Consider the following 25,810-nt stretch of genomic DNA (forward strand, 5'->3'; position numbering starts at 1 on the left):
CAGGCTCCGGACGCCGCAGGCTCAGCGGCCATGGCTCATGGGCCCAGCTGCTCCGCGGCACGTGGGATCTTCCCGGACCGGGGCACGAACCCGTGTCCCCTGCATCGGCAGGCAGATTCTCAACCACTGCGCCACCAGGGAAGCCCGCACTTCAGTTTTAATAGCTGAGCTGCTGTATGAATCAGCAGAATGAAAGTTACACGTGGCAGTTTAGGTAGAGGCATTTTGGGGAGAGTTGCCTTTCATCCATATTGCTTTGGGCTGTGTCGTTTTCACTGACTTGGTAGGTTTTTATTGGGGAGAACTTGCTTCCTATCTGGTATTAGAGAGACATAAAGAAGAGGACATCATGTTTCTGCTCTCGAGGATACTTAGAATTTGAATGGAGTGGGGTATGCAGGACTTTTTCCAAGGAAGACATACGTACGTGTGGCCAATAGACACATGAAAAGATGCTCAGCATCACTAATCATTAGGGAAATGCAAATTAAAACCACACCTGTCAGAATAGCTATCATCAAAAAGACAACAAATAACATGTGTTTGCAAGGATGTGGAGAAAAGGGAACCCTTGAGCACTGTTGTTGGAATGTAAATTGGTACAGCCACTATGGAAAACAGTGTTGAAGTTTCCCAAAAAATTAAAAAATAGAACTACCATATGATCCAGCAGTTCTACTTCTGGGTATTTTCCCAAAGAAAACAAAAACACGAACTCAGAATGATATATGCATGCCTATGTTCATTGCCACATTATTTACAGTAGCCAAGTTATGGGAGCAACCTAAGTGTCCATCAATAAATGAATGGACAAAGAAGATGTGATACACACACACACACACACACACACACACACATATACAGAATGGAGTATTACTTAGCCATAAAAAAGAATGAAATCTTGTCATTTGCGACAACATGGATGGACCTAGAAGGTATTATTCTAGGTGAAATAAGTCAGACAGGGAAAGACAAATACCATATGATTTCACTTAAATGTGGAATCTAAAAAACAAAACAAATGAACAAATAAAACAGAAACAGACTCTTAGATACAGAGAACAAACTGGGGTTGCTAGAGCGGAGTGGAGTAAGGGGATGAGTGAAATAGGTGAGGGGGATTAAGAGGTACCAACTTCTAGTTATAAATAAGTCATAGGGATAAAGTGTACAGCATGGGAAATATAGTTGATAATGTTGTAATAACTTTGTATGGTGAAAGGTGGTAACTAGACTTATCGTGTTGGTCATTTTGTAATGTATAGAAATATTGAATCACTACATTGTACACGTGGAACTAACGTAGTGTTGTAGATCAATTATGCTTCAATTAAAAAAAAGATTGAAAAAAAAGACATGCACGCAGGTCTGTGTGATTAGCGCCATGAGGTTTGTGAGAGGACAGAATTCATTCTGACTTGGGGAGATTGTAAAGGAATCCACTCACTCTGGTCCAATGGCATCTTCCTGTTAAGTTGGTATACTCTGATACAGGTAATGTTAAATCCTATAAAGCTAATGCTTCATTTCCAAAGGCATTTTCCTTTTCTTTTTTAATGTTATTCTCCTTTGCCAGTTACCAGTTTTTTTAATGTCAACTCAATAAATACTGAGTATTTTGAATTAGCATATGGAAGGTGGGTTTTGTATGGCTCTGGTGCATTTTTCTTGAACAAACTCTTTTGCTTTTGATAGAATATTCCACTATCAAAAGTTTATTAGATCTGGGAAGTACCTAAAAGACCAGCTACTCTAAATAGCTCTCTTTGCAAATAAGAAAACCGAGGCTCAAGTTAAATGACTTGCATAACTAGAGAGTATTTTTGGCAGGGCCAGGACTGATATCCTTCCAGTATTGCTGTGAATATCTGTGAATGGAAAGCATTTGTTTTGGAGACTAATGGAGGTAATAATTATTTCCTTTTGCTGCTCTGTTTATTCTTGTCTTAGAGGCGCAGTTGAGTGCTGTTGATGCTTTGATTGACTCCATGAGCTTGGTAAAGAAAAATGAAGAGGAGGGCACCATTGAAGACTTATTTCCAACCAGCAAAATCCCAAATCCTCAATTTCAGAGATTATTTCAGGTGAGAGAGGAAAGGTGAACCAGTCATACTTTTCTTTAGATGAAAGAGAGCTAAGTGAAAAGTTAGGGTAATTGGCTGGTCCCAGTCAAACTGAGGCTCAATTGCTCTGTCTATTTAATGGAAGAATAACACCTTTCTCTACCTACTGAAAAAAGATTTAAAAAAATACTCTGAGCTTTTAGAAAGAAAGAAGTAAAGTTAGGATGTTTTAAAATTTTTTTCTGGGAGAAGGCTAGTTTTTTTTTTTTTTTTTTTTTAAACAGGAGGGCCAAATAAAAAGCAGATTCTTCTTTTATGCTTTTTACTGGGTTTCTTCCTCTGTTTTATGTGAATGAGGCTTTTCCTTGTTTTTTTTTTTAAATATCCAAGTAGGAGGGGGGTTTTTATAAACTAATATGTAAACACTATTAGAGAAGAAGTGTTAGAGGTCAGAGAGGTTATAGTATGAACTTATTAAAGAGTAGCTAAAATAAAGAAAAATATAAATTTCTGAGTCTTGGTCCAAAGGAATTAGAAGATGGACATTGGATTAAGGGAAGCTGGGTAACTTGACAAGAGAACTGATCTGTGTGCAGGAAGGGGAGGGATGGACCAAGGATGAAGTGGAAGGACTATCCCAATCATGGAATAACCTGGTGAAAGCAGGACATAAGCTTCTCTGAACCCCACAAAGGTGAAAAAAATCACAAGCAGCTTTGCCAGGCAAACTTTTCCCCTTGGGGAATGGAGGGCCTACTGCTGTCGCAGGTGAGGGGTGGTAGGGAGGTGGGAAAGGAGGCTTTATGTTGGGGAGTTCCTTGATTGCCCCTTTTGACTCATTTCTCAAAGCATCCTTAACTAACTCAAGTCCATGTTAGAGCCTGTTGTGATTTTGAGGGATCTTCTACTCATAAGAAACTGCCTGGTTTTTTGATGTTTGTAATTTTTAAAAAATCTTTTTTTCTAAAATCAGAACTGTGAAGATTAACAGGTCAAGACCTGACTCAGTGAATACTTTCATATTCTAAGTGTATTCAAGTATAAATTACTTGTATACATTTCTTTGCTGTTTTTGACAAGTGGACTTCAAGACCTGAAGGCCTTTGCCATTTGTAGAGAAGGGAGGAGCAGACTAGTTGATGTGGAAAGCTTGCAAAAACAGGTCACTATGGTGAAAAATAGAAACTTTTAATACTTGGCAGATACCAAGTGTAGGTACTATTGTCTTCAACAAATATTTGTTGGATTAATGAACAGATGCAAGCCATAAGTGCAGGCATTGTTATCTTTTTTTTCATTATTATCTTTTAAAGCTTTAAGAACTGGCAACTTTGATTTTTACAACCTACCAATTTTGTTTTCTTTTGTAGGGGAGAGTTTTTCTTTTATTTTTTTTAACATCTTTATTGGAGTATAATTGCTTTACAATGTTGTGTTAGTTTCTGCTGTGTAGCAAAGTGAATCACCTATATGTATACATATATCCCCATATCCCCTCCCTCTTGCGTCTCCCTCTCACCCTCCCTATCTCACCCCTCTAGGTGGTCACAAAGCACCTAGCGAGCTGATCTGCCCATGTGATGCAGCTGCTTCCCACTAGCTATGTATTTTACATTTGGTAGTGTATATATGTCAGTGCTGCTCTCTCACTTCATCCCAGCTTACCCTTACCCATCCCCGTGTCCTCAAGTCCGTTCTCTACATCTGCATCTTTATTCCTGTCCTCTCCATAGGTTCATCAGAACCATTTTTTATTTTTAGATTCCATATATGTGTTAGCATACAGTAATGTGTTTTTCTCCTTCTGACTTACTTCACTCCGTGTGACAGACTCTAGGTGCATCCACCTCACTACAAATAACTCAATTTTGTTTCTTTTTATGGCTGAGTAATATTCCATTGTATATATGTGCCACATCTTTATCCATTCATCTGTCAGTGGACACTTAGGTTGCTTCCATGTCCTGGCTATTGTAAATAGTGCTGCAGTGAACATTGTGGTACATGACTCTTTTTGAAATCTGGTTTTCTCAGGGTATATGCCAGTAGTGGGATTGCTGGGTCATATGGTAGTTCTATTTTTAGTTTTTTAAGGAACCTCCACACTGTTCTCCATATTTGCTCTATCAATTTACATTCCCACCAACAGTGCAGGAGGGTTCCCTTTTTTCCACAACGTCTCCAGCATTTATTGCTTGTAGATTTTTTGATGATGGCCATTCTGACTGGTGTGAGATGATACCTCATTATAATTGAGATTTGCATTTCTCTAATGATTAGTGATATTGAGCTTCCTTTCACGTGTTTGTTGGCAATCTGTTTATCTTCTTTGGGGAAATGTCTATTTAGGTCTTCTGCCTGTTTTGGGATCAGGTTGTTTGTTTTTTTGATATTGAGCTGCATGAGCTGCTTGTATATTTTGGAGATTAATCCTTTGTCATTGCCTTCATTTGCAAATATTTTCTCCCATTCTGAGGGTTGTCTTCTCATCTTCTTTATGGTTTCCTTTGCTGTGCAAAAGCTTTTGAGTTTCCTTAGGTCCCATTTATTTTTGTTTTTATTTCCATTTCTCTAGGTGGTGGGTCAAAAAGGATCTTGCTGTGATTTATGTCATAAAGTGTTCTGCCTATGTTTTCATCTAAGAGTATTATAGTGTTTGGCCTTACATTTAGGTCTTTAATCCATTTTGAGTTTATTTTTGTGTATGGTGTTAGGGAGTGTTCTAATTTCATACTTTTACATGTAGCTGTCCAGTTTTCCCAGCACCACTGATTGAATAGTCTGTCTTTTCTCCATTGTATATTCTTGCCTCCTTTATCAAAGATAAGGTGACCATATGTGCGTGGGTTTATCTTTGGGCTTTTTATCCTGTTCCATTGATCTATATTTCTGTTTTTGTGCCAGTACCATACTGTCTTGATTACTGTGGCTTTGTAGTATAGTCTGAAGTCCTGGAGCCTGATTCCTCCAGCTCCATTTTTCTTTCTCAAGATTGCTTTGGCTATTCGGGTCTTTTGTGTTTCCATACAAATTGTGAATTTTTTGTTCTAATTCTGTGAAAAATGCTATCAGTAGTTTGATAGGGATTGCACTGAATCTGTAGATTGCTTTGGGGAGTATAGTCATTTTCACAGTATTGATTCTTCCAATCCAAGAACATGGTATATCTCTCTGTTGGTATTGTCTTTTCTTTTCTCTTTAAAAACTTTAGCAAAATTTGCATACAGAGTGCTAATTAAACTTTTGTTTTTTGCTTTTTCATTAAAACAGTCCATACCCTCTGTTGACACTGGTTTTTGTTATTCTAAGTACTTGAAAGTGACAAATGGCATTTTCTTAATTACTCTAAGACAATTTTTATTAACACAAGTTGCCTTTGCATGTACAGTCCATTTTATTGAGGTTTTGTCCTGTGTGGGCTTTATCCCATGAGCATGACTCAGAGTGGGAAGGTCTAATGTTCTGCCTCCTGGCAGGGAAGATGTTTGTATCATCTTTAATTTCTTTTGTCAGTGTCTTATAGTTTTCTGTATACAGATCTTTTGTCTCTTTAGGTAGGTTTATTCCTAGGTATTCTTTTTGTTGCAGTGGTAAATGGGATTGTTTCCTTAATTTCTCTCTCTGATTTTTCATTATTAGTGTATGAGAGTGCAAGAGATTTCTGTGCATTAATTTTGTATCCTTCCACTTTAACAAATTCATTGATTAGCTCTAGTAGTTTTCTGGTAGCATCTTTAGGATTCTCTATGTGTAGTATCATGTCATCTGCAAACAGTGACAGTTTTACTTCTTGTTTTCAGATTTGGATTCCTTTTATTTCTTTTTCTTCTCTGATTGCTGTGACTAAAACTTCCAAAACTATGTTGAATAATAGTAGTGAGAGTGAGCAACCTTGTCTTGTTCCTGATCTTAGAGGAAATTCTTTCCATTTTTCACCAGTGAGAATGATGTTGGCTGCAGGTTTGTCATATATGGCCTTTATTATGTTGAGGTAGGTTCCCTCTATACCTACTTTCTGGAGAGTTTTTATCATAAATGGGTGTTGAATTTTGTCAAAAGCTTTTTCTGCATCTATTGAGATGATCATATGATTTTTCTCCTTCAATTTGTTAATATGGTGTATCACATTGATTGATTTGCATATATTGAAGGATCCTTGCATTCCTGGGATAAACCCCATTTGATCACAGTGTATGATCCTTTTAATGTGCTGTTGGAGTCCGTTTGCTAGTATTTTGTTGAGAATTTTTACATCTGTGTTCATCAGTGATATTGGCCTGTAGTTTTCTTTTTTGTGTGACATCTTTGTCTGGTTTTGGTATCAGGGTGATGGTGACCTCGTAGGATGAGTTTGGGAGTGTTCCTCCCTCTGGTATATTTTGGAAGAGTTTGAGAAGGATAAGTGTTAGCTCTTCTTTATATGTTTGAAAGAATTCACCTGTGAAGCCATCTGGTCCTGGGCTTTTGTTTGTTGGAAGATTTTTAATCACAGTTTCAATTTCAGTGCTTGTGATTGGTCTGGTTATATTTTCTTTTTCTTCCTGGCTCAGTCTCGGAAGGTTGTACTTTTCTAAGAATTTGTACATTTCTTCCAGGTTGTCCATTTTATTGGCATATAGTTGCTTATAGTAATCCCATGATCCTTTGTTATTTCTGCAGTGTCAGTTGTTACTTCTTCATTTCAAATTCTGTTGATTTGAGTCTTCACCCTTTTTTTCTTGGTGAGTGTGGATAATGGCTTATCAATTTTGTTGATCTTCTTGAAGAAGCAGCTTTTAGTTTTATTGATCTTTGCTATCATGTCCTTCATTTCTTTTTCATTTATTTCTGATCTGATCTTTATGATTTCTTTCCTTCTGCTAACTTTGGGGGGTTTTTTGTTCTTCTTTTTCTAATTACTTTAGGTGTAGCGTTAGGTTGTTTGAGATTTTTATTTCTTGAGGTAGGATTGTATTGCTATAAACTTCCCTCTTAGAACTGCTTTTGCTGTATCCCACAGGTTTTGAGTCATTGTGTTTTCATTGTCATTTGTTTCTAGGTATCTCTTAATTTCCTCTTTGCTTTCTTCAGTGATCTCTTGGTTATTTAGTAGTGTATGGTTTAGCCTCCATGTGTTTATATTTTTTACAGTTTTTTTTTCCTGTAATTTATGTCTAGTCTCATAGCAGTGTGGTCAGAAAAGATATTTGATACAATTTCAATTTTCTTAAATTTACCAAGGCTTGATTTGTGACCCAACATATGATCTGTCCTCGAGAATGTTCCATGAGCACTTGAGAAGAAAGGGTATTCTGTTGTTTTTGGATGGAATGTCCTATAAACATCAGTTAAGTACCTCTTGTTTAATGTGTCATTTAAAGCTTGTGTTTCCTTATTTATTTTCATTTTGGATGATCTGTCCATTGGTGAAAGTGGGGTATTAAAGTCCCCCACTGTTATTGTGTTACTGTTGATTTCTCCTTTTATGGCTGTTACCATTTGCCTTATGTATTAAGGTGCTCCTATGTTGGGTGCATAAATGTTTACAATTGTTATATCTTCTTCTTGGATTGATCCCTTGATCATTATGTTGTGTTCTTCTTTGTTTCTTGTAACAGTCTTTATTTTAAAGTCTATTTTGTCAGATACGAGAATTGCTATTCCAGCTTTCTTTTGATTTCCATTTGCATGGAATAAATATCTTTTTCCATCCCTTCACTTTCAGTCTGTATGTGTTCCTTGATCTGAAGTGGGTCTCTTGTAGACAGCATCTATACAGGTCTTGTTTTTGTATCCATTCAGCCAGTCTATGTCTTTTGGTTGGAGTATTTAATCCATTTACATTTAAGGTAATTATTGATATGTATGTTTCTGTTACCATTTCTTAGTTGTTTGGGGTTTGTTTTTGTAGGTCTTTTCTTCTCTTGTGTTTCCTGCCTGGAGAAGTTCCTTTAGCATTTGTTGTAAAGCTGCTTTGGTGGTGCTGATTTCTCTTAGCTTTTGCTTGTCTGTAAAGGTTTTAATTTTTCCATCAAATCTGAATGAGATCCTTGCTGGGTAGAGTAATCTTGGTCATAGGTTTTTCCCTTTCATCACTTTAAATGTGTTTTTCCACTCCTTTGTGGCTTGCAGAGTTTCTGCTGTAAGATCAGCTTCTAACCTTATGGGGATTCCTTGGATGTTATTTGTTGCTTTTCCCTGCTGCTTTTAATATTTTTTCTTTGTATTTAATTTTTGATAGTTTGATTAGTATGTGTCTTGGTGTGTTTCTTCTTGGATTTATCCTATATGGGACTCTCTGTGCTTCCTGAACTTGACTGACTATTTTCCCTCCCATGTTAGGGAAGTTTTCAACTATCATCTCTTCAAATATTTTCTCAGACCCTTTCTTTTTCTCTTCTTCTCCTGGGACCACTATAATTCAAATGTTGGTGCATTTTATGTTGTCCCAGAGGTGTCTGGGACTGTCCTGAATTCTTTTCATTTTTTTTCTTTTTTCTGTTCTGCAGTAGTTATTTCCACTATTTTATCTCCCAGGTCACTTATCCATTCTTCTGCTTCAGTTATTCTGCTATTGATTCCTTCTAGAGAATTTTTAATTTCATTTATTGTTGTTCATCATTGTTTTTCTTCTAGGTCCATGTTAAACATTTCTTGTATTTTCTTCATTCTATTTCCAGGAGTTTGGATCATGTTTACTATCATTACTCTGAATTCTTTTTCTGGTAGACTGCCTATTTCCTCTTCATTTGTTTGGTCTGGTGGGTTTTTACCTTGCTCCTTCATCTGCTGTTTATTTCTCTGTCTTCTCATTTTGCTTAACTTACTGTGTTTGGGGTCTCCTTTTCTCAGGCTGCAGGTTTGTAGTTCCCATTGTTTTTGGTGTCTGCCCCCAGTTGGTAAGGTTGGTTCGGTGGCTTGTGTAGGCTTCCTGGTGGAGGGGATTGGTGCCTGTGTTCTGTTGGGTGGGGCTGGATCTTGTGTTTCTAGTGGGCAGGGCTTCGTCTGGTGGTGTGTTTTGGGGTGTCTGTGAACTTATTATGATTTTAGGCAGCCTCTCTGCTAATGGGTGAGGTTGTGTTCCTGTCTCCCAGAGATCTCTGGGAGAGCTCTGGCCGTTTGATAATTACATGGGGCTGGGAGGTCTCTGGTGGTCCAGTGTCTTGAACTTGGCTCTCCCACCTCAGAGCCTCAGGCCTGACACCAGACCAGAGCACCAAGACGCTGTCAGCCACACGGCTCAGAAGACAAGGGAGAAGAAAAGAAGGGAAAATCAATCAATCAATTTTTTAAATTATTAAAATAATAAAAAATAATTTTAAAAAAGGAAGAGATCAACCAAACCAATAAACAAATCCACCAGTGACAAGTGCTAAAAACTAAACTAAGATAAACATAAAAATCAGAAACAAATCAGTTGCAGGCAGCAAACCCAAGTCTGCAGTTGCTCCCAAAGTCCACCTCCTCAATTTGGGATGATTCGTTGTCTATTCAGGTTTTCCACAGATGCAGGGTACCTCGAGTTGACTGTGGAAATTTAATCTGCTGCTCCTGAGGCTGCTGGGAGAGATTTCCCTTTCTCTTCTGTGTTTGCACAGCTCCTGGGGTTCAGATTTGGATTTGGCCCTGCCTCTGCATGTAGGTCGCCTTGAGGAATCTTTTCTTACCGAGACAGGATGGTGTTAAAGCAGTAGCTGATTAGGGGGCCCTGGTTCACTCATCCTGGGGGAAGGGAGGGGTACAGTAGTTATAATTGGAATGCTGGGTGAGCCTGCGGCAGCAGAGGCCAGTGTGACATTGCACCAGCCTGAGGTGTGCTGTGTGTTCTCCCAGGGAATTTGTCCCTGGATCACGGGACCCTGGCAGTGGCGGGCTGCACAGGCTCCTGGGGGTTTGGGGGTGTGGATAGTGACTTGCGCTTCACACGGGATTCTTGGTGGCTGCAGCAGCAGCGTTAGTGTTTCATGCCCATCTCTGGGGTCCGAGCTGATAGCCGTGGCTCATGTCCTTCTTTGGAGCTCGTTTAGGCAGTGCTCTGCCTTATGTCGGCAGACGGGGAAGGAATCCCCCCTCCTCGCACACCACAAAACAACAGTTTCTTGCCTCTCCGGCAGGTGCAGACTTTTTCCCAGACTCCCACCCGGCTAGCTGTGGTGCACTAGCCCCCTTCAGGCTGTGTTCACGCAGCCAACCCCAGTCCTCTCCCTGGGATCTTGACTTCCGAAGCCCGAGCCTCAGCTCCCAGCCCCCATCTGCCCTGGCGGGTGAGCAGACAAGCCTCTCGGGCTGGTGAGTGCTGGTTGGCACCGATCCTCTGTGCAGGAACCTCTCCGCTTTGCCCTCTGCACCCCTGTTACTGCACTCTTCTCTGTGGCTTCGAAGCTGCCCCCCAGTACCCCCCGTCTCTGCCTGCAAAGGGGCTTCTAGTGTGTGGAAACCTTTCCTCCTTCACAGCTCCCTCCCAGAGGTGCAGGTCCCACCCCTATTCTTTTGTCTCTGTTTTTTCTTTTGTCCTACCCAGGTACATGGGGAGTTTCTTGCCTTTTGGGAAGTCTGAGGTCTTCTGCCAGTGTTCAGTAGGTGTTGTGTAGGAGTTGTTCCTCATGTAGATGTGTTTCTGCTGTATCTGTGGGGAGGAAGGTGATCTCCATGTCTTACTCCTCCACCATCTTGAAGGTCCCCCTCGGAGAGTTGTTAACATGGCCTATCTGTATAAAGAAGTATCATTGCTAGGGTATGTATAAATTGAATTCACTTTTTCTAAAACAAATATTTATTGAGTACTAACAATGTATCACGTGCTGGTGATACTATGAGCTCATTACCTGAAAGGACCCCTCCAGAGGAGTGAGAGGAGAAGAGAGAGATAAAACCAATAGGCACAATAGTGGTGGATACAAAATACTGTGGGAATGAGAGGAAAGAGAGACTCTTGCAAGTGAGTGACTTTAGGAAGATTTCATTTAGGAATAAAGGCAATGTGTGATGTGCTGTGGGCATGCCAGGCAAAAGAAGTAGCACATGCAAAAGCAAGAAAACACAAAGAAGTGTGATGTATTTAGGGATCCACAAATAGTTCCATTTGGCTGGAGAATAGGCTCTATGGGAAAATGGTGGAAAAGGTAACAGGTAGCAGGCATGTCATGAAGAGCCAGTAGTTTTGATTTTATCCTATAGGCAGTGGGTAATCACTAAAGGATTTTGTCAGCAGGCAGGTGACATGATTTTTAGAAAATATGTCTGATGGTGGCATGGGAAATGGACTAGAGACCAGTTAGGAAATCTGCAGTGGCCCCCAGGAAGACTTGAATTAAAGCAGTGACAGAGAGTAGAGAGGAGAAAATTTAGAAGGTAGAGTAGATAGGACTTAAGGGATTGGATGGTGGTTGATGAGAAATAGGAATTGAAGATAATAGGATCCTAGCTTGGATGACTGGAAGGATGACGTCACCATTAATTATGATAAGGAATATAGAATGAACAGACAGAAAAGGTAATTCATGTATTCTTGCAAGTGTTAAATTTCAGTTATCTGTTGACTTTCCCAGTACAGACACTCTGTGGGAAGTTGGAAATAGGGGTGCAGAGCCCAGGAGAGCATTCAGGACTAAATGTATAGATTTGAGAGTCCTCCTCATTTAGGTAGAAACAGAAGTGAATGAGGTCACCTGGGAGAGTCTGTTGAGTGAGAAGGAGGGAGAATGAAGTCCTGAACACCACCGTGATTGGACAGTTAGGGATAGACAGAAAAGTTGCCAAAGATGAAACAGTGTTCCTACCTCCACCCTCCCCAAAAGGTCAGAGAGACAGAAAGAACTAGAAGAGTGTTGGAAAGAAAAGAATCACAAATCAGACGTTGCACAGTGGTGAAGAGAGCTGAGCCTGGCAAAGGGCCTTTGGGGTTTGTAGTGAAGTCTTTGATGACTTTGAGGGCCCAGCAGGAGTAGAGTGATGGGGCGGGAGCCAGATTACAGTACCTGTAGGAGAAACCTTTACTGATGATGGGAAGAGAGAGAGAGAGGACCCAGGAAGCTACAGGAGGATGTAGGACCCAGGAAGACTTTTTTTTTTTTCTTTTAAAATATCTATAACTAAGAGTAAATGAGTTGGGAGTAGGGGGCAGAAGGAGGGAGAGGTTAGTAATCAACTTGTTGGCAAGAGGTTAATTTAATTCTAATTTTGGAAAGAAATGCTGAAAAATAATGTGTTTTGTCAAGTGTATAGTTAATACTGCCTTTTTTTTTTTTTTTTTTTTTTTTTTTTTTTTTTTTTTTGCAGTACGCGGGCCTCTCACTGTTGTGGCCTCTCCCGTTGCGGAGCACAGGCTCCGGACACGCAGGCTCAGCGGCCATGGCTCACGGGCCCAGCCGCTCCGCGGCACGTGGGATCCTCCCGGACCGGGGCACGAACCCGTGTCCCCTGCATCGGCAGGCGGACTCTCAACCACTGTGCCACCAGGGAAGCACGATACTGCCTTTTAAATAATTGATACTGCGTTGCTGAAATCAACATATTAGTAACTTATGAGCTAGCCACATAGCCTGCAGTTTTTTCTTTAGTCTTTTTCAAATTGTAAAAATCACATCAAGGAAAACTGTTGCTTAAAGGAGAAATTAAGTAGATTAAGGAGTGAGATCTCAGCTTCTCAGCTACTAAGAAGTGTCACTTTCTCATAACCTCTTTTTTTTTAATGAATTGGAATTTTTTTGATTGAATTTTTATCCTACTTAGCTTTATCTAAGATGTGACCTTTAAGAAAATATGAGAGGGTGATGCTTTAGAACATCTCTTGTGGGTCCCTTATTACTGACTTACAGGTGATGACACTATTTGAAAGAATTGCCTGGAATTCAGAGTTCTTTTCCCAAAAATGTCACTTGGATATCACAGATAGAATCTTCCAGAGTATTTGCGAAGTAGTCTGCTATGTTGGGTGTTGGATTTTTGCTTACATCTTTAGGGCTTTGTAAGCTGTTTTTGGTATTTTAATAACTTACCTGAAGGTGAGCGTTGTGAATTGCGAATTATGTATTAGAAGGTTGGGGTAGATTCACAGGGTTTGGGATCTTTTTGGTTTCCCCTTTTGCTTTACATTAAACAGGCATAATGTCATTGATGCTCCAGGGAAAGTAGAGTCATTAGGGAAAAGGAAAGCAGGAGTCAGGCTCTGAAACAATGAATTTACTAGGAGAAGGAAGGCTCTTGAAATCGGGAGCAGTACATGAAATTTCTAGAGGAAATTGCTATTTAATACGTACCTCAGGATTTTCTGAATTTGTAGAACATTGACTCTTTGATGACATTTACTGTTTAAGCCCAAGTATCTTTATTGTTTTAGAACCGAGAAGTCTAGCTTCCATTTCTACAGGGTACGAAAACAATCCATGGAGTAGTTTAAATCATATACCTTGTGACATGAAACAGTAATTTTAAAATTGCAGGAGCTATTCAGCTTCGTTTTTTTCTTTACAATTACTAACATATAAATTGTTCAAAGGTGGGAATAGGAGCCTTGTTCTCCAACCTAATTTTGGAATTATCCTCTAGCAAGGGGAGTAAATCATCAATGAATTGAGAGTTTCATTTTTCTTCTTTTTTTCTTAACGGTTATCTCATTTTTTGATTACATTTCTGCACTCCTTTTAGAATACTTAATTTTCTGGACAGATAACACTACTGCGAAGGCCTGGTAGTCTGAAAGCAGTCAGTGATTGAATGGGAGTGGCTTGCGGTCCGGATCTCCACCTGTGTGAGCAGTGGAGAACCTGCCCTGGCCTTGATCTTGGCCCCACTCCTGGTGCTGCTTCCTGACACCTCTGTCACCTCTTCTGTAGAGTTCTGAGAAAGAGCACTTTATTCACTCAGCCAGGACCTTTTATCATGTGTGGGGTGCTCTTTTCAGTACTTGGAATTCAGCAGTAGACAAGACAAACAAGATCTCTACTTTCAAGGGGTAAGTGGAGGTAACAAACAGATAAACTGAAAACATGATGAGATAATTTTAGATAATGATAAATACTGTAAGAAATATAAGACAGGTTTAATGATAGAGAATGACAGGGTGGTAGGATGGGGGTAAAGGGCCCCTTCATACAGTGTCAGGGAAATCCTCTCAGAAGAGATGATAATTTAGCAAAGGACAGAATGATTTTTAAAAGGGCCAGCTTGGGCTTCCCTGGTGGCGCAGTGGTTTAGAGTCCGCCTGCCGATGCAGGGGACACGGGTTTGTGCCCCGGTCCGGGAAGATCCCATGTGCCGCGGAGCGGCTGGGCCCGTGAGCCATGGCCACTGTGCTCCGCAACGGGAGAGGCCACAACAGTGAGAGGCCTGCGTACCGCAAAAAAAAAAAAAAAAAAAAAAAAAGGAGGCCAGCTCTGTTGAGATGTAAGGGAAGGCAGAAGAGGTTGAGGGAACATTAAGTACAGGACCGAAAGTCTGGAGTGAACTGGCATATGAGTGAAGCAGGAGGAGCCCAGTGTAACTGGGCTGGGGTGAGTAAGGAGGAGGGAGGCTTTCAGGGGCTGTGTTAGGGTTGACCTTAGGATATGGAAAGGAACTTGTTTTAAGATGACTTGAGCTACTGTAGAGCTGTGAAAGTGGATGCAGGGAGACCAGTTAGGAGGGGATTGTGGTAGCCCACATGAGAGGTGATGGTGCCTGGACAAGAGTGGTATAGTGGAGATGGACGGAAGTGAGTAGATGGGTGGAGAATAGCCCAAGCTCGGCACTCGGGAGTTTTGGGACAGACCAGTAGTCTCACCTCTTCCACAGTGTTCATCGTGGGACTCACTGAGCATGGGCACCTCCCCTTTAGCACCTGATTCATCCACCTTAGGTTGTCTTCTAAGGTTGTGCAAGGGAGAAAGCACAGCATGCTGAAGGGAGGTTAAAGGATTATAACCAAAAAGTTATAATCGCAGATCGTCAGAGGCTTTTGGAATTGCAATCAGGAAACCTCGTATATCCTCCAAGTCGTTAGAGCAGTGGCCTCTTTTTATGAGATGAGGCTCCTTTCCAGGAGGGCTTCAGACGGTGCTGCTAGTCTTAGATCTGTTTTACAGTTGCTTTTAGACGTTACCAACGTCCTGCTAACCAAGGCGGTTCCGGGTCCACCCTCTTTGCTGTCTTTTACATACGGTGGGAATCCCATAACCCTCCCAAATTAAAGAATGAGGATCCCTGGTCAGAAGAGTGTAATGAAGCTGTGTGTGACGTCTACATCTGCGTTTTAAAATCCTTGTCTTTTCCACAGTGTCTGCTGCACAAAGCTTTACATCCCCAGGAGCCTCTGCCCCCAATTCAGCAACACATTTTGAATATGCTGGATCCCCCCAATGAGGTGACAGCTAAATGTCAGGTTCCTGTCTCTAACATAAAGAGCCTTTTCCCTCTGACTGAAGTCCTCAAGAAAAAGGACCAAGTGACTGCTCAGGACATTTTCCAAGATAAGTGAGTACTCGATGGAGCGGTGTGTGACGTTGGAACACAAATATTGGTTGTGGTCTTAGAGGGGCTGTGACATTAAGGGTTGCAGCCTGGGTTTGTGGGATCACAAAGGTGGGAGGAGGAAACCTTTTTCTATTTGAGCCTTGCATTGGAAATCCTGGTTTCTCACATCTGTCCACTGCAGATATATTTTATCCTTGTGCACCCAGAAATTAGAGCTACCTTTGGGGTTGTTGACTTTTTGATCAGCATCAGATTCTTGATGAATTATATATATAGGAAGACAATCTTTGAATATCTAAGACTGAATTTTAACATTTTTAAAGTAAAGTGCTGAGGATGAGAGGAGAGGGGTGAAAGTCGTAAGGTTTTTCGTTTTGGAGGTAAGGTGTCAGGAGAATATCAGTGAGATTTTTGGAAGGAAAATGGGAAGGAGAAGGAAAAACCTGGCCCTCTGTAGTTGTGCTGTTACTGTGTTGATGTGCTTGGTTATACCATTAGTGAGGTGTAGTTTAAGGATTGTAAAATGGTTTTCATATCCTTAGATCAAGCTCTCAGGTAACTATTAAGTGTTTTTTCCCCACATCAGAGTCTGTTTAGAATTATATCAGTTTCCATTCAAAGCAGAATAAAAACAAACCTTAAGAAGCTGTTCTTATCCAGGATTATTTGGGTGTATGACATTGATTTTACCAGGTTTGGGTTTTATTATTGGTGACTTTCCCCCCCAAATCAAAATGATCTACTCATTTCTTTAGGTTGCATTCCAAGATCCAGTTTTAGATCACAATTTTTTTTCCTTTTTCTTTGATTTCCTTCCCACGGCTGTGTCTGTATTGACAAAGTAAAGCTTGTATTTGCAAATACCCCATTGGACCAGTACTGAGTAATTTCCAGAGACCTTCCATTTACAGGGTTCTGTAAATTGTTAATTTAGTGAATTATCTGCCAAGTTGAAAAGACAGGTTTGCATTTTCGGTGGCTTTTTAGAGGTTAATACCCCAAACTTTGTCAGAATTGGGGGAAAAAAAAAAAACCAATCATGGGATTGAAAGATTCATGTGCATTTCTAACACACCCTGGAGGCTTTTATGTTTCTTTTTAGTCTGTCATGCCTTCTTCTACATAGGAAGACTGTCACTAAAAATCTACTTCCCCTCTGCTATCCTCATCTGCCTAGATCCCTCTGGATTCATATCTTAGAACAGTTCAGTAAAATTCTGAGTCCTTTTCTTCCCATGACAGCCTTGCTTTAGTCTCTCTGCAGTCATATGGCTGTTCCCTCTCTGTGTATTAAAGCTCCAGTTCATGATCTTGATTACCTTCTGATATTGTGGGAAAGAAGTGGGCCATTTTCTCCTCCTCCTGTTGATTAAACTGGACATTAGCTGGTTAAAAAAAAACATACCAGCTAGACCCAGAGGCTGTTCTGTGATTTGATCCCTGCTGTGATTACACCTTCAGCCCTGTTCCGTTCTCTCACTCTTTCAGGAAGCTTGAGCCTGCTGGGCTTCTTGTTCTCTGCCCCCGTAATGGTTTGGTTTGCCACACAGCCAAATTAGCTGCAGGGGGGCCGGAGAATAATCTTGCGCACACACACCTAGGCATACCCCAATTCTCTTCCTTCTCAGAAATCTTAGTTTTTAAGAACTGCAGAAATGACACATTTAACAAATATTTATTGAGCACCTCCTATATTCAAGAATGACTCAGTCCTTCTGCGGGGTTCTTACAGCCACTCAATTTTTGTGATAAGGCTCCAATCAGCTTTACAGGTGGTCTCCCTAAAGGAAAGAAAGATTGCTAACAACCAGCTATGTTTTTGTGTCTATTCAGCATCCCTGTATCCAGGGTACATACTTCCAGTATTCGGATGAGGGGCTGAGATGGGGGGCGGGTGGCAAATGTCTGTTCAGGAAGTGTCAGAGGCCAAGGAAAGACCTCTGAGCTGGGCGTCTCTAGTTTTCATTCCAGCTTTTTCACTCTTGATCTAATTTTGGTTAAATAATTTTACCTTTATGAGAGTCCCTTCATCTACAAACAGGCTCATCGTAAGAGACATTATAACAGTAAAATCACAGATATTAAAGGACTTTAAGCTATTTGGAGGGAAAGCAGTAGTCAAAACCGAGAGCAGTAACACTGTCATTATCAATAAAAACATTGAACATTTGAGAAGATCTACTATTGATGCTGAACCTGTTCAATCCCTAGTGTTGAAGTGATTTCTTCAGTTCAAGAGGGTAAAAGCACCATCTGACATTGCATTCCAAAACTGTACTGAATATTACCCTTATCATAGAAAAGCATTGTTTCCCTTAATGTTGCTGAACACCCTTGAAATGAAAGCATCATCTCTTGGACTGAACTTACGTGAGAATAGGGACATCTGAGGTCTGATCCTGCCTATGGAACTGATATGTGATCTTGATTTCTTTTTATCTCTATATGCAAATAATGTAAAGTTTTCTACTTCTTTCAAGTCCCCTAAGACGCCAGTCCCTACTTAACTTGTCAGAGGCCAACCTCACCTGCTTTTACTGGCTAAGACTTCAGACTCCAGGGTCAGGACAGTGTGAGTTGGTCCCCTTGCTCTGCAGTGTGACCTTAGGTGCAAGTTGCTTATCCTCCCTAAGCCTCAGGTTCCTCATGGGTAAATAGGGATAATAGGAATATCTGTCTCATAGAGTTGTCATGCAGGTTCGTTGAGTAATATATGCTGATCACTGTTGTAACCCTAGAAAGGCACATTGCCTAACACATAGTAAGAATACAGTGTTTGTGAAGAGATGATTTACAAAATCCTAGTCCTGTCCCTAGCACATTTTCAACAACTACGGCAGTGGCGACGATCATGATGGTGATTTCACAGAGAAAGTAGAGGCCAGTAGGTGGGAACGTCTCAGTTTTCTGGCCCATCTTACCTAAAAACACATCTGTATTGCATCTGCCTTTACTTCCTTTTTTCCTGCCTCAGTGGAAGAGGGTACCTCATCCTGTCCCAAGTTAATCCTTTCACCTATGTCCTGTGATGCTATTTCTGTCCCATCTGGTACCTCAGGCTACTGATAATTTCTTCCTTCCTTCTGTATCTTCAGCTTCTCTCTCTGTACCAACTCCTTTCCCTCCACACATTAACATTGTATTTCTTTGCTCTAAAAGAAAATGAAGTAGTCCCCTCAGTTTCCTCTCTCTAATTACTACCTGTTACCATCACCTTTCCTTCCGTAGCCAGGCTGATTAGCAGCAGAGCCTATACTGCTGCTTTTCCTAGCACTCACTGGCTCGGCCTTCTGCCCCCACCACTGCCCTGAAACTGGTCTTCTAAAAGACACTAACTGCTGGATTTCCTTAAGCGTGGCAGTCCTTTTCTTTCTTGACCTCTTTGTGGCACATGACATTGTCAGTTATCCTTTCCCTCTTGAAACTCATATGTCTTCCTTAACTTCAGATTCTCCAGATTTTTCTCTCTAAACCTTTGACAGGCTCCCTCTCAGATTCCTCTGGGGGCTGCTTTTCTTTCCCCACCAACCTTAAATGTTGATGTTTTGTAGGACTCCTCCTCTGAAAGAGCTAACATTTATTGGACACAGGTATGTATTATCTGTTTGCATCCTTTTGGCCATCTTATGAAGTAGTTTCTTTTATTCACTTCATCCTAAAGCTGAGGACACTGAGGCTTAGAGGAGGTAAGAAACTTCCTCAGGATCACGGCTGGTTAAGCGATGGAGTAAGGATTTAAACGCAGGCAGTTTGACCCCAGAGTTTACCCTCTCAACGATTATGCCCGACTGCACATCCTAAGACCTTTGTTATCAGTATTTCACATATGGGTCTCCAAAAAGAACTTAAAATCTGTCTGTCCTAATATACTTCCATCTTATCCACTGGATCTTAAGTGTCTACAGATAACTCAAGGTCAGTATGTCCGGAAGTGACTTCATCACCTTCTTTCTCTTTCCACACTCCTTTCAACCCCCTCTTCATTCTATTATTCTCTATTTCAGTGAATGACACCTAATTTCCAGGGAGTCATCCCTTTTCTTCACTCCCCACATCTAATTGGCTTACCAACTTGTGTTAGATTTACCTCAAGTTCACTCCTTTTGCTTCAGGTTAGTACAGTGGCTAATAGCATTGATTTGGATCAAAACCCAAGTATTTCTTTTTAATAGTGGTTAAAATTGGCAAGTTGCTCTGTGCCAAGTAGTGATAACAAATACCTGCCTTTTAGGAGGCTGTTTAGGAGAGTAGTTAAAAGTCCAGAGTTAGCTGTGGACCCCTTACTGTGTGCTTTAGACAAGGTCAGGCCCTTTTGAGCCTTGGTTTGCTTAATTGTAAAGGTACAATAATAATAGCTAACTCCTATGCTTGGCTTAGTGACTAATGGTAAGCATTTTTTTTTACAAGGTTAGTTCTTACTAGCATTGCCCACTGCCATTGCTTTCATGTAGGTTTCATTTTAGCCTGCTTTACTGAGATAACCCCTTGACTGATTCCCCTAATTCCAGTCTTAGCCCCTTCCCATCCATTCTGCTTTCTGCTCTCTGAGTGATTTTTTAAAAAAACAAATCTGATCACATCACTCCCTTGCTTAAAATTCTTTAATGCAGTGATTCTTAATCTGTATGTGTTTGTGTGTGATAGACCCTTTGGATAGCCTGATAAAAACTGTGGACCCTCTCCCCAGGAAAATACCCTAACATAATGAATTTTGCATGTAGTTTTAGGTGGTTCACAAATTCCTTGATGTCATCCTTGGATGCCTGATTTAAAACCTTTGCTTTCATGGCTTTCCATTACCTTCAGCTTAAGACCAAATTCTGTTACACAACTGAGAAAACCCAGATAAGCAGAAGGAAGAGAGATGCCTGTCCAGCTACCTGGAGAACTGCTTTTTTCCTCACGTTTGTGCCTACAGTTTAGACATTTTCTGTCCTCGCCCCTCACTACTTCCCAGCCTGCACTTCCTGCCCCAGCCCAACACAGCTACTTGCTATCCTCTCAAAGGGATATGCTGCTTACCACAATATTTTGTTAATTGCCTGTTTATATATTTATCTTTTTTGTTTGGCTGAACTTCTTGAAGGTGATGATTATGTATTAACTTTTTTTTTTTTTTTTTTTTTCCGGTATGTGGGCCTCTCACCATTGTGGCCTCTCCCGTTGTGGAGCACAGGCTCTGGACGTGCAGGCTCGCGGGCCCAGCCGCTCCGCGGCATGTGGGATCTTCCCAGACCAGGGCATGAACCCATGTCCCCTGCATCGGCAGGTGGACTCTCAACCACTGCGCCACCAGGGAAGCCCTTAACTTTTTTTTTTTTTTTTTTTTTTTGCGGTATGCGGGCCTCTCACTGCTGTGGCCTCTCCCGTTGCAGAGCACAGGCTCCGGACGCGCAGGCCTAGCGGCCATGGCTCACGGGCTTAGTTGCTCTGCGGCACGTGGGATCTTCCCGGACCAGGGCACGAACCCGTGTCCCCTGCATCGGCAGGCGGATTCTCAACCACTGCGCCACCAGGGAAGCCCCAGCCCTTAACTTTTATATATTTAGAATCTAGAGCCTAATTTAGGGGTCCACACATAGTAAGCATTAGGTAAATGTATGGCTAAATAAATGAATTACAACATTTATACTTATATATGAAAGAAAAGGAGAAAAGGAGGAAGAACAACAAATTATCCAGGGTCCCAACATCCAAATGCAGCAGCTGTTAACATTTCTGTGTCTGCTGTGACCTTGCATGGATAATGTGTACCTTCCAGAGCTCAGCTCCCTCATAGGTAATTTGGGGGTGAGAGTCATTGTGCTTTCCCACTTCAGATAGACATTATGAGTTGAATATATGTAAAATTCAGAATTAAACCCTGTTAAGTGATTCAATCTTGAGATTATTAAACATATTAAATTATCACTACTTTCTGCTATTTCCTGGGCTTGCCTTTACCTGCCCAGTTCTGGCGAATTAGTATATATGTCTCCTTATTCTTCCTTCCCTAGAATCTTATTTGGGAGGGTTTAAGAAATTCTTCATGTGATTCAACCGTGTATTCTCACGGAACTTTGCATAGTGCTTTGTATGTTTAATGCTTCTTAATACCACTATATAAGTTAGTTTGTATTTTTGGAAGAGAATAGGTGAATAGTTGATATGGTACTTTTTGTTGTAGTGTTTTCCTGAGGAACAAACTGAAGATCAGAGAGGACAGTAACTTACTAGACTCTAAACTCTAGACATTACAAAAATTAACACACAGTCAATACCTTCAAGAAGGTGTAAGCTTCCAGGGCTAGCCAGTGGTAAAACTGAGACTAGAATCTGGGTCTTTTTCCTCCAAATCTTCAGCAGTACCACGTTGTCTTTCTCTTGGGAAGAACCGGCAAAGGTTAACTGAAGTGGCTGTGACTTTTTTTTTTTTTTAAAGAACTCAAATTCTGATAGAATTTCATGCTGCCTCAGGTTTGTGCATTTTCCCTCCGTTTTTGCCACCAAGGCTTTGTGTGTTTATTTCTTATTCTCCTTGAAGGAAAGGCCTCTGAATGACTCACCCCTTATCCTTTACTTCTCAAAAGGAAGAAGGCAAGTGGTGAATGGGAAAGATGTCAAATAATAAAACTTAATTCTTGTTTGTAAGGCCGTAATGATTACTTTAGTTCTTTCATCTAGCTCTAAGAGGAGATTCATTATTGAAATATCATTGAATAAGCTAACTTAGGTCTTACTTTGCTTTATTTTTAGGATAACCTCTTCAAGCCTCACTGTCTGAAAGTTGGGCTTTTGAATAAAAACATCACATTTAGAAATAGTTACTAAGAGTACTCATAGTTACTGATTTCCCTTCTCATTCAGCCATTTCTTGACAGCTGCTTTTGCCCCAGATTGATTATTTGTCTGGGAGAAGAATCTTCATAATTTCTTGTGTTCAGCAACTTAAGGGAGATAATGGGCAAAGTCTTTGGATTTTTTTTCTCCTTTGCAATTGACTTGACCTCCTTTTGACTTTAGGCATGCTGTTCCAGCCAGCTTGTTACTCGAAGCGAGATGTTTGATATACTTCCTCAGAGTCATCTTTCCCGTATCACACAGATGCTTTTGGACTCTGTTAGCGTATTGCCCAAGACAGAATTAGGTTTATAAAGGAACAGATTAAAAGTTTTCTTTTGAAAGTGGTTTTTTATAGTTTAAGACTTCTCTAAGAGCAAGCTCTTGCATGTTTGAGGATTGTCTAATAAGTTTTGACAGCTGTGAGTAGAAGCTTATAAAGCTCTCACATACGCGATGAAGGAGACAGGTTATTAGACACAAAGGTCTTCTATGTACATGGAAAGCTAATAGCTATCAATTCTCAGGCAGAAACTAGTAAATAATAACTGAAGGGTAAATGGGTTTCATACTGAAATGCTAAGTTTCCATTACCTATGCTTGCAGTTTCATCTTTTGAAAGGGCTTTGTGATGCAACTGCTAATTCTGATTTCCGTACTGCCAGAAACAAAGGCAGGGCTGCTCCAGTCAGGCTGTCAGGAGTCCAGAGGGTGGGAAAGGGAGGCAGCCGTTTGTAAAGGAGGACTAAGTGCAGCTACTTATTTTTGAGTCTTGAAAAATAAATTTTTACTTTTCACATTAGCAATTCTAGGTTTTGTATTGTTTGTTCTGTTTTAAGGGGAGAGGAAAAAAAAAAACCATTTATTTCTTTTCCAGCCATGAAGAGGGACTCACCTCTAAAAAACTGAAGACCGAGGGAGGTGAAGCCCACTTTAGTATCTCCAGCCTGGCTGAAGGCAGTGTCACCCGTGTAAGCAGAACTTGTCTGGTGTGCTCCCCTCTTTCAGGAAGGTTGGGGCTTGGGGAGATTGCATCAATTTTTGTTAGTCCTTTAACGTAGCACTTTCCTTGGTCCTTTCAACGTATAAGGCATACATGTCCATCCCATACTTTTTCCTTTCTTCCTTTAATTATTGTCAGTGAATTACCTATAGAATTATTTATATTGCTATATAGTACATAGAGCACTATATAGTATATAGAACATGAAACATCACTTTCATAGAGTTTTTTTGGTAACTTCATTTTGCAGCTTTCTGTTTAGTCACAGTGGTAGGATAAGTGGGGGAGTTAATGATATGAGTCTTAATCTCCAAGTATGTAAGCTTTAAGAGTATAACTCTCTTTTTTCTAATATACAACTTCATAACAGGTTTCACTAGTTTAGGATTTCCCCAAACCAGGTATCCTTTGACACTTGAGATCTTCTTTATTTAATGGGATGGTTTTTGGCCTTGTTTTAAGTGGCATTATTTTGAATCAGTGGATCTTAAAAATTGTCCCTTACTACTAGCCAAATATACTAGGAAGGATAGCTAGCCCTAGGGCATACCTTTTCCCCACCTGAAAAAGAATGCTCTCAGAAAAACTGAATGTCTGAAAAATGATTTGGATTTTATTTCAGTGTCTTGTAGTAAAGGAAAAAATATCATGACCTTATTTATTCTGGGAGCTTTTCTGACTGCTGTACCATAGTGGACTGGAAACTTTAGCACATTTTGTACCAACATTTACCAGCCATTGTAGAATCCCATTGTCTTCTCCCCCTCGAGCTGAACTTAAGCCCTATTAAGGTTGGGATTGGAAGGTAAAAGACATAGGCATGGGGCTTCCCTGGTGGTGCAGTGGTTGAGAGTCTGCCTGCCTATGCAGGGGACACGGGTTCGTGCCCCGGTCTGGGAAGATCCCACATGCCGTGGAGTGGCTGGGCCCATGAGCCATGGCCATTGAGCCTGCGCGTGTGGAGCCTGTGCTCCGCAATGGGAGAGGCCACAACAGTGAGAGGCCTGCATACCGCAAAAAAAAAAAAAAAAAAGACATAGGTATGATCAGAAAGTGCCATATAGTGTGGCAGAGATTTTAATCTTTGAAACTTTCCCACCTAGCACTGATTTGCTTTTACTCTGGGGGACATGTTTAGTTTGGACATGTTTGAATAGTCTACCAAAACTTCAATGCCAAAGGGTCAGCAGCAGCCCCCAGGAAGGACAGTTCAGTGAATTAAGCATCAGGCTATTATTTCTCGTGTCATCTTAATGGAACAAAGATATTCTGAACTGACCCTGCACTGCAGAATCCTCCCGTTGCTAATTGGTTGGGTGTCAGGATGGACAGGCAATCTGCCACATAAAGCCTTCAAACTGGGCTGCCTGGTGCCTTGGGTCATACTTCTGACCCCTCTGGAAAGAAGTCAGTTTGCATGAGGAGAGGTAAGTGAAAATACGGACAGACGACAGCCCTTTGACTACAGGAGTCCACTAGCTTTTAACAGATCCATAGAAATGAAAATGAACAGAAAAGGGCCTTCACTTTGTCTTTGCCTCTATTTTATGAGAACACACTTATTACATTAAGTTGTCTTGTCTTGCCTGGGTGCTGCCAAAAAGAGAAGTGACCTGCAGTTTCATTGTCTGTGGGTATGTTCTAGGTTGGAAGTGTGAATCCTGCCGAAAACTTCCGTGTTCTAGTGAGGCAGAAGAAGACCAGCTTTGAGGAAGGTAAGAGATGTGCCGTAGGCTTTGCAGTTAAGGAAAAGTGGTTAATTAGGTTAACTGATTTAAGTCTAGACTAATGAGTGTCACCTTTGGTCATAATGCTTTATATAGCAGTTTTCTTTCCTGGTGGATCTTTGTGACTGTCGCTTGTTAGTAAGCTCACCGAGGTAACATTATGAGCACAGAAGGGTAAACTCAACACAGGTATGCTAAACAGAGACGAGCTAATTTGTAGGTCTCCCTGTTAAGAAGACTGTGGGCCAGAATCTTAGAGCTTTTAGTGCCACTTCAGTGAAATTCTTTGGGAATAAAACGTTTTTGTGTCATATCTTCCTATTTTCTGAGACATAATTTTTGTTCTCTTCTAAGAGTTTCAGCCCCTTGACAGTAATCTCGGAAAGACCTTACTGCTGCCCTTAGATTTGATCCTTCTGAAATTGACCCTGTCCTCACATTTTTCTTTTCAGATATAACCTAGAATTCCATTTAGGCTTGAGCTGATATTAAAACAGCTTTGAGGGTTGGATAGAGGGTCTCAGACTGACATTCATTCACTTGATTGCATTCAGGTTCCTGTTCATTCACCTTTAATGAATGGCATCTGGCAATTGTAATCCTGCAGGTTTGTGTATATAACAGTATTGCATTCATTATTGCTAGCCAGGGTCAGGACTGTGAGCTGCCTTCTCTGAGTGCTTACTCAGAGAGTTACTCTCTGAGTTCATGTGTGCACAGAACCTTCTCTTCCACCTTCTTGGCATTTAGGGGGAAATGAGTCCTAAATG

The 25,810-nt window shown here is 40.9% G+C and overlaps 1 protein-coding gene across 2 annotated transcripts in view; it reads left to right on the forward strand.

Moving 5' to 3' along the window:
- XRCC5 (X-ray repair cross complementing 5) overlaps positions 1-25,810 on the forward strand; it is a 100,641-nt gene that overhangs the window by 31,681 nt on the left and 43,150 nt on the right. For both annotated transcript variants that reach the window (XM_059052792.2, XM_067026830.1), the window contains exons 13-16: positions 1,951-2,084; positions 15,295-15,491; positions 23,188-23,281; positions 24,959-25,028. In XM_059052792.2, the coding sequence (XP_058908775.1) occupies positions 1,951-2,084; positions 15,295-15,491; positions 23,188-23,281; positions 24,959-25,028 (495 nt within the window). The remainder of the gene's footprint in view (positions 1-1,950; positions 2,085-15,294; positions 15,492-23,187; positions 23,282-24,958; positions 25,029-25,810) is intronic.

Source organism: Kogia breviceps, chromosome 2 (genome assembly GCF_026419965.1).
Source record: "Kogia breviceps isolate mKogBre1 chromosome 2, mKogBre1 haplotype 1, whole genome shotgun sequence".
Classification (NCBI taxonomy): domain Eukaryota; kingdom Metazoa; phylum Chordata; class Mammalia; order Artiodactyla; family Physeteridae; genus Kogia; species Kogia breviceps.